This window comes from Armigeres subalbatus, chromosome 1 (genome assembly GCF_024139115.2).
Source record: "Armigeres subalbatus isolate Guangzhou_Male chromosome 1, GZ_Asu_2, whole genome shotgun sequence".
NCBI lineage: Eukaryota > Metazoa > Arthropoda > Insecta > Diptera > Culicidae > Armigeres > Armigeres subalbatus.
This window is the reverse complement of record NC_085139.1, coordinates 162,646,670-162,665,980: the sequence shown is the minus strand read 5'-3', so window position 1 is coordinate 162,665,980 and position 19,311 is coordinate 162,646,670. Positions and strand designations below refer to the sequence as shown.

Genomic DNA, 19,311 nt, shown 5'->3' with positions numbered 1-19,311 from the left:
TTAGAGATTCCAATGAGATTTTTTTCTCGGATTCTGATGAAAATTCCTCTTGGATTCTGATGAAAATCCTTCTCGAATGTTGATGGGAATTGTGGAGATTATCAAGCTGCTAGGCAAGCGGAAGTCTGCTGATAAACTGTCACTCCAGTTTGTGATGGTTGAACACATGACGCATGAACACATGACTGCTGACGAAGTACCACGATTGCTATGATTGATATTTTGGTGGCTGTCCGTTGTTGTTCATATCAAGCTTACTTTGATGCTTTCAAATCAGTTAGATATTTCCTTTTCATAATTAACATTAAGGGCAATTTAATTGCAACACAGGAGTATTTCTTTGAAATGAGAAACAAACTTATTTGCCTCCACTCATTTCATTATGGTAGGGTAAATATGGGAGATAACTCTTTTGTCTTCAAACTTTTTCAGTAATTCATTATGCTATATGTTGAAAATTGATATCACTGCTAACTAACTTTTCAATACCTATGGGGACTAACTTTTTTCTAGGGAGGGCTGAGCCCCCCCTTATTTACGCCAATGTCCATACTTACCGTAAGTAAACTGTTTGTAACCTAACTCTAGGCTTCCGATTTTTAGCAAGTCCGAAAACCTCCCCATTACCTCCATCGACCCTGGGACTCGAGGACTAAAAGAGACCTTGCGTGCCCACGCCGTTGACTACCGTTGGCTATAGACCAGTAGTCTGTGGTTAAGGACGCTTCCTCTTCTAGGACCTGTTGACGGTTCCTCGAGGGCAAGAGGCCGTACTAGAAACGGTTTCAACACCTTAAAAAACTTCATTATTTCAATCAATTATGTCTAAATAATTCTAATAATATATGCAAACTAGTCATCTAAATAAGTTAGTTTGCAACTACAGCGATATTGAACAAATTGTCAATAAAACGAGGGTGCCTAAAACCGCACCAATAAGTCTGCCCACAATAGAATTTCGCAGCCTATTTGAAAAGTGATTAAAAAAAATCCGCGCTAAAATTTTGATGAAAATCATCATTATACCACAAAACATATTAAATTTACTGTATAAATACGCATTAAAAACAAACCACATAGAAATCTTTTTCATATACTCAACAGAATAATTAATAAAATGTTTGTAATGTAGAGCAACTTCAAACGAGCATTCTTCAAATAGATGTTGCAGTGCATCAGCATTTCTCCAAATCGAGCACTTACCTTGGACACTAAACTCGCTCGGTATGCCGCTAATGCTTTTAGGTATTCCTTTTTGGCAGCCTCGGTTTTCTTCTTGTACACCTGGAAATGGAAATCGAGAAGAGATATGATGTCAATTCGGAGAGTTCAACGGTGCGGTGTAATAACAGCGATACCAGAGCACACAAATAACAATCAAATATAGGACGTAATATTGTTGCTTACATTCCGTCAGCAGAACAACAAAAACAAAAAATGAAATTGAAAAGAGCTCTTCTTCTAGCAATAAAAATGAGATCAAGGAGATTGCAGCAAATAGCAGCCGCATCAGCAGCAGCAGCAGTCAGTGGGCGATGGCGGAACACTGTTTCGACATTCTCTGGTATGATTTATTGCCGTTATTAAATTCCTATTACAATCTAAATTACGCCGTACGTGATACTTCCACATGAAACAATATACAGAGAGTGCACATATGTTGAGATTCGTGAATAGTTTCATGGAAACAATATCTAATGATTATTTTTTACGACAGTACAGAAGCTTTCTGTGAATAACAATAGGGCAGCATACTAAGGTTCAGTGGTTGAATGAAAAGGGTACATTTGAAGGAACATCTCTGCCGTCAAGTCACGACCAAACTATCGAATTGAACCTCGCACACTTATATTGATTGGAAGAACTTGCTGACAGATGCAAATACATCATTTTGGACAACTCGGGGAGAACTCCAAAATGGCACTTGACCATCACTCACGCCGTCCCGTTCGTTCTGGTGTGCTCTTCTGGCAACGAGCGCACCAGTTGCTACAGGTTCCAGGGCGAGCTCGTTTCTCAAAATCCATCGTTTGGGTTCTCATCAATTATGGAATTTTTCATTTAGAAAGCATACAAATTGCTCTTGCACCAAAAACAGGCCATATCGACTTGCACACGTGTAACGCTGCTCGCCCGGAGCAGAACAGCAGCACATCATTGTATGTAGATTTTCAACTAAGAAGGTAAACAATCCGAAAAAGCTAGCTTCCGGGAAAAAAGGATGCTCCTCACATTAGTTTCGGAGAAAATGTGGCCCCAAACGAGGTCGGAAAAAGGGAAGATAATTAAATGTTTGACTTGGGTGCTGGCGGAGGCCTTTGTTTTGTAGATGAATTGTGTTCCTTGCTTCTTGGGCGAAGGTTAAAAGGTTGTGAGATATAAATTTTTAATATTATCAGTAATAGGTAAACTAATGTTATTGGATGAATTGCATTACAAATTAAAAAAATATTGTTGTTTATCTGCAAAGAACAAACATTTAAGTTAGAACAAATATACTTTGAAAGATTGAAGATCTTGTTATATCGATATTATCCACAAATTATGTAACTTATTAAACAATTCAGTTAAAATCTTTCTAACAATCGCTACAATTAGGGCCTCCCGTATGTAACGAAGTACCGAAGCTGGCCCCATCCCAATTAGTTCCGAAACTCATCTGAGGTCAGTAATTCATGTAATGCATGACCTATCGAAATGCATTTCCAGTCTCAATCGGTTCGCCGCAATTCTAGCTGGGCAGTTGCTCCGATCGGATGCGGAAATAAATTCTTGCATTTACCTACCGCATGTGGTTGAGCTCTTAAAGTGTTTCCTCGCACATGGTCGAGCCAACCAAACCCACATATCGCCAATGATGGCCTCCAGCTTCGAGAGTCGAAGCCCACCGTTCGCATCAATAACCGACCAGAGAAGAGCGCGGGTGATGATTTATGCTCATGATTATTGTTTAAATTTTTGGCAATTAAAATGATTTATTTTGAATGGCGGAAAATAATTACACTAGTGCGCGCGGTGCAGCAGTTGCTTGCACGGTGCGAAGGCCTGCGATGGATTCAGTTCATTTTTCAGTTCCCGCGTGGCAGTTCAATTCACTTCCGTTTGGAAGCTTGCTGAATTTTCACTTTCACTTTTTTTTTCGCAACGGAGAGTTTTCAATTAAATGGTGCAATTGAGACAATTGATAGTGAGAGTTATGAATGTATGCGTAAATCTGTATGCGCCAGAAGATATCTTTCTAGAAGATAAAGGAAGATTAAACGAAATTTAGTTGTTTGCGTCTTTAATAAGAGATTTGCAGCCCTCCTCGGCTGGTTCATCTGTGATAAATTTGTTTTTTTTAAACAAAGCTCTTAAATTAGACAAAACAAAATTTGCTCTTAACCGAGACAAAAACCCCCCAAACTATTGTTTTTTTTTAGTTGAAGCCTTCGATCGATTCGCACGGTTCAAAACTTTTGTCGAAAGATTTGGCTCCACTGAAAGTGAGATATGATTCGCCAACGCACATTGTGCAAAGAAAGTGGGATTCATTTTCGGTAACTATAAAAATATTCAAGGTATTTTTTATGAATATTACTTCAAAGACTCATCATATTTAATGGGTTGAAAAATGGCAATTGTCAGTCAAAACAAAACGTGCCATGAAAATTCTTCCAATACATTACTTCTTAAAACATTTTTCAATCCAAATTTGTCACTGTGTAAATAATTAGAATTAACCAAAGCTAAAAAACTTTTGACGCAACGAATCTAGGTTTGGCCAAGACTCAAGCTGGAAATTTACCTTGTCGTTTATGGTGGTATATCACAAAAAGCAACACATTATTATCACGTTGTATGCATTCCTCAGGAGCGTTCCTCAGAAATGTTTTGCATTTTTTGAACAATCAGACTGTAATAAAATAACATTTACTCGAATTATTGGGGTAAGAAATCCATAAATCGCCCAGAACCCATTTTTCGCCCAGGTACGAGACGAACCAGTCTAGGGCTGAAAGTCTCGCTAATAAAGACAAAAAAATAAAAAAGTTTTTGCCCACCCTTTTTTAAAACCTTCATATTTCGAAAACTAGTTGTTGCAAACAGTCAAAGTTCAAGTTTTTCTATACAATAACCAAACATTTATGTGAAAACTTGAACTTTAACTGTTCTCCACAAATAGTTTTCGAGAAATGAAGATTTTTAAATAGGTGTGCGAAAACTGGGGTGAGGACGATTTATGAGTGTCTCATCCTAACAGATTTTCAGTGATGAGAAATCTATCCTGAAAATCAAAATTCGGAGAAAATTCTGCAGATTGTCTTGGAGCATGTTTTATTTCGAAGAAATAACTGAAATTGTGAAACGTTTAAATTTATTATTAGTCGAAGACAGTTTTCAGAATTTCTCTTACCGCCATCGGGAGTGACAATGGGTCTGGGGGGTGAGAATGGGTCATCGCTCTCAGCGGCAGCCTGGAGGTCGTAGAGCAAACTCGTTCAAAAAGGTCTCTTATATTTTAGTCTGCTTAGTTGTAAGTTTTTGGAGATCCTTAAAAACTTCTAATAGATATATTCATATGAGAAGCTTCATATTGATTGAGAGGATGTTCGAAACAAAAACATTTATTTATAAGCTGATATCAAAGAAATATTTATTGCAATTATACAAATAGGCAAATCTTTGCAATGTCCCAGTGGATCGAAGTTTCTATTAAGGGACACACTTATTGATTAGATAAAAAGAAGAAACATATTTTTCAAACGATTAGTGATTATTAAAAAATTTAATATCGAACAAATAAATTTAAGTTAAAGTACTAAATAACTAAAAATAAGTGAAATATAAATTTTAGAAAACAAACTCGATTCCGATGAAGGTATGAACTATGTTAAAATGTCTTAATTCAAATGTTAATAATTATTAAGTCCATATTAGATTTCCAAACTTCCTTAATTAAGAACAGTAAAAAAATGTATATATTGAGAAAAAATCTTGAAATTAATGCAAAATTTCCATAATAAAACAATTTCTTACAACCTTTATACCAATTGTGCATATTTTAGTTTATATTTTCCAATTCTTCTACATTAAATTTTAAAGTCTACACATTTAGAAAAATTTAAATTTCAAATCATAGAACTTTTATATATTAGAATTACAATTATTTTTAGCTTTCAAATGATAAAATCGTAAAATGTTTGAAAAATCTGATTTTTCAAATTTTCAAGGTTTTAAGGTTTTGAATTTCAAATTTAATTTAAAATTATATGTTTTTCAATTACACACCCTTCCGGAACGTTACCAAAGTGTTTTTTGTTTTCTTATGGTACTTCACATTTTTTCATTTATTGTGACACTTTTTTACGCGTATTTTGGAATCAAAAGATGAAAAAGATGTAAAAAAATGTGTTTGAAACCGAATGGCTTTGTTGCCAAAATCGAATGTAACCTGTGCTAAATTAGTAAACTTCTGGACATGAATATTTTTAAATTTGTTTGTGCTATTATTTAAACATATAGATTTCAAATGTTTCAATTGATGATTTCAATTTAAAAAAAATTAAAAACTATTTCAAGGTTTAGAATTCGGGACTTGATCCATCTCGCTGAACATTCAGATTTTGGAAATTTCGCTTTCAAACTAAAAATTTGGTTCACTTTTTAAATTACAGTGAACTTTCCCTTACTCGATATTGAAGCGACCATCGAGTTAGGAAGGTATCGAGATACAGAACACATTTTTATTATTTCTCCAAAATATCAAACACTTTTCATAACATATAGAAATATGGTTTAGGGTAATTTGGCCAAATGCCATTTGGAAGAAAGGGTCATTTGGCCGAATGCCGCTGGTTAAACAGTTAACATTTGTTTCTTTATTGAGTGAAGCGGGAAGTGAGATGTTCGAAGTGAGTATAGAATAGTGAGTAGTGAATAATGTTAAATGAAAGTGAGTACTGAATAGTGAGATGTATGCAGTAACAAGTGAGAAGTGAGTAGTGAGAGGTGAGAAATAGTTGTAAAGTAAGAAATAGAAAGTGAGTAGTGATGGAAACAGAAGGAAACAAGAGGTGATAAGTGAGAAGTGAATAGAGAGATATAAGACAGTAGAAGGGAAAGGAAGAAAAAAGAAACAAATAAAGAAAAATAAAGAATAAAGAAGAAGAAAAAGGAAAGTAAGGAAGGTAGAAAAAGGGAGAAAGAAGTTGGAAGGAATAAGGATTTAACAATTTTGAATTTTCACATCTCACCCTCACTTGTCCCACGTAACTCCTTATTTCTCACCCCTCGCTCCTCACTTTTTACTTCTCATTTCACTTTTATCTTTTGTCTTTTATCTTTTATTGAGAGGGAAAAGCCAGCGGGAGTGGAGTTAAGAATGAATTTCACTCCTTCTCCCGTAGGCATAAAACCTCTTGTTTTTTCATATCAACAGTTTACAAACCAAATGATACATTCTTGGTCTTTTTTTAAACTAACTTAACTTTAACGATACAATATTGGAACATTTTCACTACGACTAACATAACAAAAAACTTGACTTACATAGTGTTAGACAAATATCGACAAAATTTTTTTTTCAATCCTAACGCGACAAATTAAAATCGAATACTCTATAACATTGATTGAAAATTCTACACATACTACTAATCGGTTCATTTTGGCCATAATTTGTACGGGACATAGGAAGACGAATAAAATTGTGGGAACGAAGATCACGACGACAAATATCAATATCTATAAGACGGACTAAACAACCACAGTCACTGTTTGAGAGCAGAAGGTCAGATATAAATGAAGCTTTAGCGACATCACGTCGTAAATACAGCGGTTCAAGTCCAATGAGTTGGCAACGAACCTCTTATCTTGGTAGATTTTGAGGATCGTTCCAAGGCAAGAGACGAAGCGCAAAACGCAACTTGCGCTGGATAGACTCAATGCGTTGGATGCCATTTTGGTAATACGGGGACCACACTACAGCTGCGTATTCCAATATTGGTCTAACTAAGGATCAATATAGCGCTTTTAAACAGTACACACTTGTGAAATTTTTTGTAACTCGAAATAGAAATCCAAGACTTTTCGACGCTTTTGAAGAAATGTATGCTATGTGGTCCTTGAATGAGAGCTTACAGTCAAGCATAACCCCTAAGTCTTTCACGATTGTATCCTTCCTTAAAGTTATGTCAAAGATTTTGTAGTAGTGAGGTGAACCGGTCAAGGGCCGAAAACCTCATTAATAAAGATAATAAAAAAAAAAAAATTGTAGTCAAAATTTATGATTGAATGCTTGCGAGCAAAACTTATAACATAACATTTAGAGGCATTCAAAACCATCCGGTTTGCAACACACCATTCGACGAATGCGTTCAACTGAGATTGCAGGTATAAAGCATCGGTTACGGTACGAATTACACAATAGAGTTTGAAATCAAATCAAATCAAGATGTTGATATATTATTTCCTATTTTGACAGACATTTTACGACCAACTAGATAGGAACTGAGTCAATCTAAGATTTTTCCCTGAAAACCAAGTCGCTGCAGTTTGAACACCGCAATCTGATGATTAATTTTATCAAAGGCAGCTGATAGATCAGTGTATACTGCGTCAACCTGAAGACGATTCTGTAGCGAGCGAGCTATAAACGATACGTACGATACGAGGTTTGTGGATGTGGACCTCTTAGGGATGAATCCATGTTGAGATTCAGTAATATAATTACTGCAGCTGTGTGTTAAAAATGCTAGAACAATAACCTCGAGCAGTTTCGCCATTGCGCAGAGAGAAGCGATCCCATGGTAATTTGAAACTTCGCGTTTTATAGACTGGAAACATGTAGGATGTTTTCCAAACATCTGGAAAAACTCCAGAGTGTAGAGATGTGTTGAAAATGGCAGCCAATGGTGAAGATAGGGCAGTTGAGCACTTCTTAATGATCAGCGAAGGCACTCCGTCTGGTCCAGGATTTGTCGAGCGTTTCAGTTTCGTACAAGCATTCATAACAGTCTCGGCATCAATGAAAGGGTAAGATCCAAAAGTAGATAGAGTGGGTTCATTTAGTGCTGCAGCAGATACTTGTTGTTCATCAAGAATCTCGTTAGTAAAAACACTGCTGAACTGCCTGCGGAAAAGTTCACAGATGTCCTTCGTAGAAGCAGCCTCAGCATCACCGAGCAACATAGACGAGGGCAAACCAGATTCGCGTTTTTGCTCGTTAACGTAATTACAGAACTGTTTTGGGTTGTTTTTAAGAATGCGTTGGATGCGATGCCGATAAGAACTAAAAAGCGATTCGTTCAGCTGTTTGTAGCGATTATTTAGAGAGATGTAATGGGATTTTAGCAGATCTGGTTGCAGCAACTTGATTGCGACTAAATCTGGTCACAAATGAGTTGCAGTAACCTATGTGGAATATGTGTGCTGCTAGGGTCGTTTAGCAGCTTTTAGACGTTTGAGGTGTCGCGTAGACCATGGAGGGAAAGTCGGGGCACGATGTACTCTTTTGGGAGTGAACTAATCAATAGCATCCGTAGTAACATTTTGCACAGACAAACAGACATAACACATTGAACATTCACTCATCAAATTAATCGTCGTTTAAACACTAACGACATCTGTTGATTTCAGTTAGTTGGGCAAATCACGAACCAGATGGCGGTAGTGAGCAAACGTCAAACTAGAGCAAATCCGATGTGCGCGCCACGAGTGATCGATTGGCCAACTAATGATTATTTGAATTGACCAGTAAATCAGTGAACGATGGAAATTTGACGAGTGTTATGTCTGTTTGTCTGTGCATTTTGGTTTTATGCCGGTTTTATAACACTCTAGGAGAGTAAATAATGGCCTTCAAGAGCGTTATAAAACTTAAAATGTTACTTGGGATAAACCAATACATTTGGCACAGTCATTGTTGCAGCATTGGCATCCGAATCGTCGAATATTTCGCTCCATTGAACACGAGATAAGAAATTATTTATTCCATCGAAATCAGTCTTCCAATATACGTAGGTTAGGGTTTCAGTGATTTTTCGTAAGCATATGGTTGACATTCGCCGAGCAGAACATGAAGCGCTGGGTGATGACGACTTATCTTAACAAGAGGAGCAGGAGCACGAATAACAAGACTGCGATCCGCTATATCTTCGCTGATAAAGCAGAGATCTAACATACGGTTATTTTCATTTTTTATACCACACATTTGGACTAAACCAGCAGTACTATACCAGTCCAGCAATCGCGTGATTGAAAAACTTAACGATGAATGTGATGGATCAGCAAATAGAAATGATGCGTTGCTAGGAATCCGTTTGATGCCGTTGAAGTTGAAGTCTCCGATTATCAGAATCTTGTCACAAAGCGCCATTTGCGATATTATCCAGTCAAGCGAGTCGACTTGTTGATAGAAGAGGGATGCATCGTTCATGCGGTCGGGCGGAATGTATATGACACAGATGAACAGCTTGTAATTGCGGAAGGCAAGTGAAACCCACAATTGCTCAACGCCAGAGCAGTTAGGCTCATGAATCTCACGAATCTATTCTCACTTCTCAGTTCCCACTTCTCACTTTTCACTTTTCACTTCTCACTAATCATTTCTCACTATTCGCTTCGCAATTGTCACTTCTCACTTCTCATTTCTCACTTATTACCTCTCAGTTCTCACTTTTCACTTTTCATTTCTCATTTTTCAGTTTTAACTTCTCTTTTCTCATTTCTAACTTATCACTACGAATTTCTCACTTTTCGCTTCTAACTTTTCACTTCACACTTCTTACTACTCACTTCTTTGTAACAAATTTAATTTTCCTAGCCTAATTTAATCTTCCAATTTATCGCGAAGCTTTTGTGCCCAAAAGAAAACTTTAGCAGAGTCCGAGTCCAACACGTAACCTACCATAAGGCAAATTAGCCATTCTAACAGCTAAGCTACGGAAAATTACAGATTTTATTTTCTTTTGATCTTTAATTCGCCAAACCGAGTGGAAAGTGTTTAGATGATTTTGAGTTCGCCAGAACTGACCAATCAAAAAACAGATTAAAACTACCGAGTAAAAATCGAGGTGGAAATTGCGTCGTAGATAATTGCTTTATAAAATTTTATTCTTGTGGAGATAGGGGGAAAGACGGCTTTGGCAGGTTTTGTTCTATTATTGGCAGGGGGGTTTTTGTCGACCAAATTTTATGAAATTTGGCCACAATATTTTTTGATATGCAAAGAATGTTTAGGCTAAATTTGAGCCTAGTGAGTCATAAAAGACCCCCCTGCCAATAATAGAACAAAACCTGCCAAAGCCGTCATTCCCCCTAGTCAGTCTTCCCACGAACATGTGTGATGTTCAACACAAGTACATTTTCATCAACTCGTGTTGAACACTGAACATGGATTATTGACGTACTCGAGTACAAAGGGATACCCAGTACCTACCTAAACGAACTTGTACTTAAGTACAAAACACATGTACAAACTTGCTTTCAGGTCCGAGAGTCGACCGGCAAGAGACAAAGAGAATGAACAAAATGGAATTCGAAAACTGTGCACGCTGAAATGAAGATGCACAGTGATGGGTGGATCTGGAAGACTTTTTTTCAAATAATTTTTAATGTTGCAAAACTTTTCACGACGTTGGTATCCAACTGACATGGGCTTCCAACATCACGTAAACAATAATTAAGTTTACAGATGATGTTGATAATTTTGACTTCGATTCACATACCGCTATATAACTTTTGTTGAGCGTGTACATTCAATAGGGAAAGAATAGAAAGCGCATAATTATAAATACTATGTATACTCATAGATCAGTGGAACAATTTCTCGACACTCTGTTAATGTATTCCTAATAAATAAAACTAAATTGTGTATTGTCACGCTTTTAGAAATGCTCCATCGGGAGAGAGCATTTTTGTGTTGCACTATGGGACCGCTCACAAATTACGTAACATAAAATTGGGCGAATCCAGTCATCTTCTTTGGAGCACATTATGTATTGACAATTTGATTCTTTCGTCTGAATCGTAACCCTTGAGGCTATCCCCTTCCACCCTATATAGCGTCACGTAATTCATCCACAGCTCCCATGGATGCACAGCATTTTTTTTTGTCAAAAACCGGCTTCGTGTTGGAAAATACCATACATAACATATTACGCAATAGCCTCCACAGACTACCAGCTCTTTGACTTAATGATATCAAAGATCACACATCTCGTTTTATTTTAAAATTATATCAAATGACTATACTCGTAATCTGTACAGACTATAACCTAGGAATGTAGAACTGAACCATTCCGAATGACAACAACATTGTCCTCTCAGAATTGTCCTCAGAATTAACTAAACACGCAACAAGCGATTGACTTTGACTTTGCAACAAAATAGGGGCATAACACTTGAAAGCTATAAACTTAATTTTTGCGTGAACACTTTTGGTGGTCATTTTACTGAGCCTTCTAAAGTACAAAACCTCATGAAAATATTGATATATAATAAATTTGCTTATATCCGCACATCTATGAATTTGTTCACTATCTATATTTGCTTTGTTTAAGAAGCTTCTGGAACGCTATTCAACAGCAAATTTTACAGCCAGAGTGTACATGTGTACTGTACAGATGTACAGTACATCGGTACAAAATGAAACTCGAACGCAAGTTCGGGTACAAGTATACATTTCGTGCGTATACGTATAAACACGAAGCAAGGGTACAGATGGAGTATACGGACAGCTGTACTCAGCGTGTTTGATGTTCGTTTGGGAAGACTGAAATTTTCTTGAAAGTCTAGATATATAAATTTTAAATTTTAAATTTTTAAATCTCAAATTTTTAAAATTTTTAATTTTTCAAATTTAAAAAAAATTTAAACATTTAAAAATTTAAATATTTAAAAATTTAAAAATTTAAAAATTTAAAATATTAAAAATTTAAAAATTTAAAATTTAAAAATTTTAAAATTTTAAAAAATTTAAAGATCTTAAAATTTAAAAATCTAAAAATTTAAAATTAAAACTTTAAAATTTTAAAATTTTAAAATTTAAAGAGTTAAAAATTTAAAAATTTAAAAATTTAAAAATTTAAAAATTTAAAAATTTAAAAATTTAAAAATTTAAGAATTTAAAGATTTAAAAAATGAAAAATTTAAAAATTTAAAAACAGTTACAAAAGTGTCTTGCTTTCATCTGAGAGATAGTGATTAGCTCCAATTCAATATCTGTGGTAGTAGATGAAAGTGATGATACTCTCATACAATAGTCTAACCATGTGCAACCTATGAATTTGTTCGAATAGCTCAAGTAGCATTTTAATTTTATAGGCTTTATAATTTTCATATCGTATTTCTTTGAATACAAAATTCAGTGTATATGACCTTTGTGACTAATTGTTCGTCAGAATATCGAAATTAAAGAAGTCCAAGTAATATTGTTTTTTTTTTCAGACCTCTTGCAAACCGATCGCGTGCAAACTCTCGCTCCTCCCGTGAACCTTGAGCATACATTTTGGAACACGAGATTCATTGATCATTTAAAGATTGTGTCAAGTGCAGATACAATTTTGATTAAAAAATGTACCAATTACTTTGATCCTGGATCTGACGACCATTCGTTCACTGCTCTCCGTTATTTTTTTAAAACTTTTGTTAAGTTTTAACAATTTGTCTACGACAGTGTCGGTATGCTTATTCTGCTCGAAAGCATCCTGGAGAACATTCTCAAGCGCCGAAAATTACGGTTTCTTTCCAGAACCAGGCGGAATACATGCTATCAAAATTTCAATACTAAAATTTAGAAAATTAAAAATTAAAAGATTTAAAAATTTAAGACTTAAAATTTTAAAATTTCGAAATAAAAAAAACGAAAAAAAAATCAAAACTTTAAAACTTTAAAACTTTAAAACTTTAAAACTTTAAAACTTTAAAACTTTAAAACTTTAAAACTTTAAAACTTTAAAACTTTAAAACTTTAAAACTTTAAAACTTTAAAACTTTAAAACTTTAAAACTTTAAAACTTTAAAACTTTAAAACTTTAAAACTTTAAAACTTTAAAACTTTAAAACTTTAAAACTTTAAAACTTTAAAACTTTAAAACTTTAAAACTTTAAAACTTTAAAACTTCAAAACTTTAAAACTTTAAAACTTTAAAACTTTAAAACTTTGAAACTTTGAAACTTTAAAACTTTAAAACTTTAAAACTTTAAAACTTTAAATCTTTAAATCTTTAAAACATTAAAACTTTAAAACTTTAAAACTTTAAAACTTTAAAACTTTAAAACTTTAAAATTTTAAAACTTTAAAACTTTAAAACTTTAAAACTTTAAAACTTTAAAACTTTTAAACTTTAAAACTTTAAAACTTTAAAACTTTAAAACTTTAAAACTTTAAAACTTTAAAACTTTAAAACTTTAAAACTTTAAAACTTTAAAACTTTAAAACTTTAAAACTTTAAAACTTTAAAACTTTAAAACTTTAAAACTTTAAAACTTTTAAACTTTTAAACTTTTAAACTTTTAAACTTTTAAACTTTTAAACTTTTAAACTTTTAAACTTTTAAACTTTTAAACTTTTAAACTTTTAAACTTTTAAACTTTTAAACTTTTAAACTTTTAAACTTTTAAACTTTTAAACTTTTAAACTTTTAAACTTTTAAACTTTTAAACTTTTAAACTTTTAAACTTTTAAACTTTTAAACCTTTAAACTTTTAAACTTTTAATTTAATCAACATTAAAATTTAGAAAATTAAAAATTAAAAGATTTAATAATTTAAGACTTAAAATTTTAAAATTTCGAAATAAAAAAACGAAAAAAAAAATCAAAACTTTAAAACTTTAAAACTTTAAAACTTTAAAACTTTAAAACTTTAAAACTTTAAAACTTTAAAACTTTAAAACTTTAAAACTTTAAAACTTTAAAACTTTAAAACTTTAAAACTTTAAAACTTTAAAACTTTAAAACTTTAAAACTTTAAAACTTTAAAACTTAAAACTTAAAACTTTAAAACTTTAAAACTTTAAAACTTAAAACTTTAAAACTTTAAAACTTTAAAATTTTAAAACTTTAAAAACTTTTAAAAACTTTAAAACTTTAAAACTTTAAAACTTTAAAAACTTTAAAACTTTAAAACTTTAAAACTTTAAAACTTTAAAAACTTAAAACTTTAAAAACATTAAAACTTTAAAATTTTAAGTTTTAAAAATTTAAAATTTTTAAATCTTAAAAACTTTAAAACTGTAAAACTTTAAAACTTTAAAACTTTAAAACTTTAAAACTTTAAAACTTTAAAACTTTAAAACTTTAAAACTTTAAAACTTTAAAACTTTAAAACTTTAAAACTTTAAAACTTTAAAAATTTAAATATTTAAAACTTTAAAACTTTAAAAATTTAAAAATTTAAAACTTTAAAAATTTAAAACTTTAAAACTTTGAAATTTATAAAACTTTAAAACTTTTTAAAACTTTAACTTTAAAAACTTTAAAACTTTAAAACTTTAAAACTTTAAAACTTTAAAAACTTTGAAACTTTAAAACTTTAAAACTTTAAAACTTTAAATCTTTAAATCTTTTAAAAATATTAAAACTTTTAAAACTTTAAAGCTTTAAAACTTTAAAACTTTAAAACTTAAAAACTTTAAAACTTTGAAACTTTGAAATTTTGAAACTATAAAACTTTAAAACTTTTTAAACTTTAAAACTTTAAAACTTTAAAACTTTAAAACTTTTAAAACTTTAAACTTTAAACTTTAAACTTTTAAACTTTTAAACTTTTAAACTTTTAAACTTTTAAACTTTTAAACTTTTAAACTTTTAAACTTTTAAACTTTTAAACTTTTAAACTTTTAAACTTTTAAACTTTTAAACTTTTAAACTTTTAAACCTTTAAACTTTTAAACTTTTAAACTTTTAAACTTTTAATCTCTTAAACTTTTAAACTTTTAAACTTTTAAACTTTTAAGCTTTTAAACTTTTAAACTTTTAAACTTTTAAACTTTTAAACTTTTAAACTTTTAAACTTTTAATTTTGAAATTTTGAAATTTTAAACTTTTAATTTTGAAATTTTGAAATTTTAAAATTTTTAAATTTAAAAATTTACAAATTTACAAATTTACAAATTTACAAATTTACAAATTTACAAATTTACAAGTTTACAAATTTACAAATTTAAAAATTTAAAAATTTAATAATTTAATTATTTAAAAAATTAAAAAAAAAAATAAAAAATAAAAAAAATAAAAATTTTAAATATTAGAAATTAAAAAATTTAAAAATTTAATAATAAAAATTTCAAAATTTCAAAATTTAAAATTTAAAATTTAAAAATTTAAAATTTAAAAATTTAAAATTTAAAATTTAAAAATTTAAAATTTAAAAATTTAAAATTTAAAAATTTAAAAATTTAAAAATTTAAAAATTTAAAATTTAAAAATTTAAAAATTTAAAATTTAAAAATTTAAAATTTAAAAATTTAAAATTTAAAAATTTAAAATTTAAAATTTAAAATTTAAAAATTTAAAATTTAAAATTTAAAATTTAAAAATTTAAAATTTAAAATTTAAAATTTAAAAATTTAAAATTTAAAAATTTAAAGATTTAAAAATTTAAAAATTTAAAAATTTTAAAACTTAAAAATTTTAAAATTTTAAAATTTAAAAATTTAAAAATTTTAAAACTTAAAAATTTTAAAATTTAAAAATTAAAAAATAAATAAAATTTAAAAATTCAAAAATTTAAAAAGTTAAAAATTCAAAAATTTAAACAATTTAAAATTTTAAAGATTTAAAAATTTTGAAATTTAAAAGTTTAAAAGATTAAAAGTTTAAAAGATTAAAAGTTTAAAAGTTTAAAAGATTAAAAGTTTAAAAGTTTAAAAGTTTAAAAGTTTAAAAGTTTAAAAGTTTAAAAGTTTAAAAGTTTAAAAGTTTAAAAGTTTAAAAGTTTAAAAGTTTAAAAGTTTAAAGTTTAAAAGTTTAAAGTTTAAAAGTTTAAAAGTTTAAAAGTTTAAAAGTTTAAAGTTTAAAAGTTTTTAATTTTAAAGGTTTAAAAGTTTAAAAGTTAAGTTTAAAAGTTTAAAAGTTTAAAAGTTTAAAAGTTTAAAAGTTTAAAAGTTTAAAAGTTTAAAAGTTTAAAAGTTTAAAAGTTTAAAAGTTTAAAAGTTTAAAAGTTTAAAAGTTTAAAAGTTTAAAAGTTTAAAAGTTTAAAAGTTTAAAAGTTTAAAAGTTTGTTTAAAAGCCCAAAGTTTAAAAGCCTGTTTAAAAGTTTAAAAGTTTCAGTGCCCAGCCCAGCCCAGTTTAAAGCCCTAGCTAAAAGTTTAAAAGTTTAAAGCCTGGGTAAAAGCCCATGCTCCAAAAGTGCCCAGCCCAGTGCCCAGTGCGCCCAGTCAGTGCCCAGTGCCTGTGCCTGGGGTGCCCAAAGCCCAGTGCCCAGCCCAAGCCCAGTGCTCTGGGGTGCCCAAAAGCCCAGTGCTTCCTGCCCTGCCCAGCCCAGGCCCAGTGCCCAGCCCAAAGCCCCCCAGCCCAGTGCCCAAAGCCTGTGCCCCAAAGCCCAGTGCCCTAAAGCCCCGCCCAAGCCCAAGTCTTAAGCTGCCCAGCCCCAAACCCCTAAAGCCCAAAGCCCCAAAGCCCTAAAGCCCTGTAAAGCCCTTGTGCCCTGAAAGCCCTTGTCCTAAAGCCCAGCTCCTAGTGCCCCAAAGCCCTGTGCCCCAGCCCTTAAAGCCCCAAAGCCCTAAAGCCCTAAAGCTCTAAAGCCTTGTGCCCTAAAGCCTTAAAGTCTTTAAAGCCTTAAAGTCTTAAAGTTTTAAAGCCCTTAAAGCCCTGCCTTAAAGCCTTAAGCTTTAAAGTCTTGAAGCTCCTTAAAGCCTTAAAGCCCTAAAGCCTTTAAAGCCCTTGAAGCCCTTGTGCCTTAAAGCTTTAAAGCCCTAAAGCCTTTAAAGCCCAAAGTTTTAAAGTTTTAAAGTTTTAAAGTTTTAAAGTTTTAAAGTTTTAAAGTTTTAAAGTTTTAAAGTTTTAAAGTTTTAAAGTTTTAAAGTTTAAAGTTTTACAGTTTTAAAGTTTTAAAGTTTTAAAGTTTTAAAGTTTTAAAGTTTTAAAGTTTTAAAGTTTTAAAGTTTTACAGTTTTAAAGTTTTGATTTTTTTTTCGTTTTTTTATTTTGAAATCTTAAAATTTTAAGTCTTAAATTTTTAAATCTTTAAATTTTTAATTTTCTAAATTTTAATATTGAAATTTTGATAGCATGTATTCCGCCAGGTTCTGGAAAGAAACCGTAATTTTCGGCGCTTGGGAATGTTCTCCAGGATGCTTTCGAGCAGAATAAGCATACCGACACTGTCGTAGACAAATTGTTAAAACTTAACAAAAGTTTTAAAAAATAAACGGAGAGCAGTGAACGAATGGTCGTCAGATCCAGGATCAAAGTAATTGGTACATTTTTTAATCAAAATTGTATCTGCACTTGACACAATCTTTACGATCATTTGACACGATCATTTACAATGAATCTCGTGTTCCAAAATGTAAGCTCTAGGTTCACGGGAGGAGCGAGAATTTGCACGCGATCGGTTTGCAAGAGGTCTGAAAAAAAAAACAATATTACTTGGACTTCTTTAATTTCGATATTCTGACGAACAATTAGTTACAAAGGTCATATACACTGAATTTTGTATTCAAAGAAATACGATATGAAAATTATAAAGCATATAAAATTATAATGCTACTTGAGCTATTCGAACAAATTCATAGGTGGCACATGGTTAGACTATTGTATGAGAGTATCATCACTTCCATCTACTACCACAGATATTGAATTGAGACTAATCACTATCTCTTAGATGAAAGCAAGACACTCTTGTAACTGTCGAAGGTCTGCCCTGGTCACGTTCTTGCGATTTTTGGGGAAAGGGAAGGATGGTTAGTTGGACACCTACTTAAGAAAGATGCAGATAACTCTACGACCTCTCAGATGTACCACGAGGGGTTTTGGTATAGCAGCAGGAATCATTTTGGTAGTACGTGAAGGACAGGAAGAACTAAAATAGACATACGAATGGAATGGGACGATCGAGTATGGTATCGAATATACGATCATCTGTTTTTGAGCAGGAGCGACCACAAGCGGCTATAGAATCTTAGTAAACGCAAATGAATGACATTAATTACTGCATTAATTTCATGACATTCAATATTTTTGCTGTATTCATATCTTTATCCTTTAACACTCAAATTTCGATCTAAACACGTTTTGGGCAATTCAAATAAAAATAAATTTAATTTTTTTTCAATTTTGCAATTAGATTTTTTTTAAATTTTGTTTCCCAGTTTTTTATTCTCGAATCTACAAATATTTCATTCTACGAAGTTATACGAACGAAAACACGGAGGAATACAAAATAACTCAATTTTCATTTTTTCCTTGGGCGTTAGAGGGTTAAGAAATTAGATGAATTTGAGAAATGGAAATAAAACAGCACCCGTATTTTAGTTCCACGATTTTTAATCGGTGAAGAATGAATAGTATTGCTCAGGCGTTAACGACGTTCAAACAGATCGTGGAACTTTTTTTCCCCAAAATGAAGAAAAAACGACTTGACATAGAATTTAAAACCTCAAAAGCGAAAAAAAATACGCATCGTATCGATTAATGCTTAATCAACTTCATCCAATTAGTAACAAAATTTTACCATGATGGCATTCTTTTGATTCGAATGTAGTAAACAATGGGAACTGGATTACATATATGTACTAAAACGGGATTTATTATCCATTTTAAATTCATTTGAATGAAACCCATTGATGATTTTGCATCCCAATCCCTTAAACCACCCAGTTTGTAATAAATCTTTCATTCAAATATTTGGCCATCGTTGTTCCACTCACTCACTGACGCTCGCCAACAACCCATTATCAAGAGAAATCATTTTCTGAAAAATAGTACCCTTGTCAGACATAAAATCTAACGATCACAAATTGGCAGATAAAATGAAATGATAGCATCGTACCGGAGAGTCTGAGGCAGTCAGTGTGTACCCCACAGCAATGGCAGACTGTAGTCTCGCTCGCGCGAGCCAGCCCGAATGTGAATGCCTCAGACTCAAAATAGATAGCAGCAAGGATAAGGATAAACGGGAACCGGGAGTGGGACCGTACGGGATTGGGGGTATTGAAAAATAGACTTGCACACATACATAAATATACACATTCGTATCGTACGTACACACAAGATGTCGAATTACCGCCAAGTGGAAGGACCAGGGATGGAGGCTAGGCTAAAACGCGAAATTTTCCCTTGAAAAGCAATTCCGGAAAAACCATACACGGATATAATACGTTGTTAC

The 19,311-nt window shown here is 31.6% G+C and overlaps 1 protein-coding gene across 8 annotated transcripts in view; it reads right to left on the bottom strand.

Moving 5' to 3' along the window:
- Positions 1-19,311, bottom strand: part of LOC134205449 (TOX high mobility group box family member 3-like) — a 344,232-nt gene that overhangs the window by 60,118 nt on the left and 264,803 nt on the right. For all 8 annotated transcript variants that reach the window (XM_062680704.1, XM_062680699.1, XM_062680697.1 and 5 more), the window contains one exon: positions 1,204-1,284. In XM_062680704.1, coding sequence (XP_062536688.1) covers positions 1,204-1,284 — 81 coding nt within the window. The remainder of the gene's footprint in view (positions 1-1,203; positions 1,285-19,311) is intronic.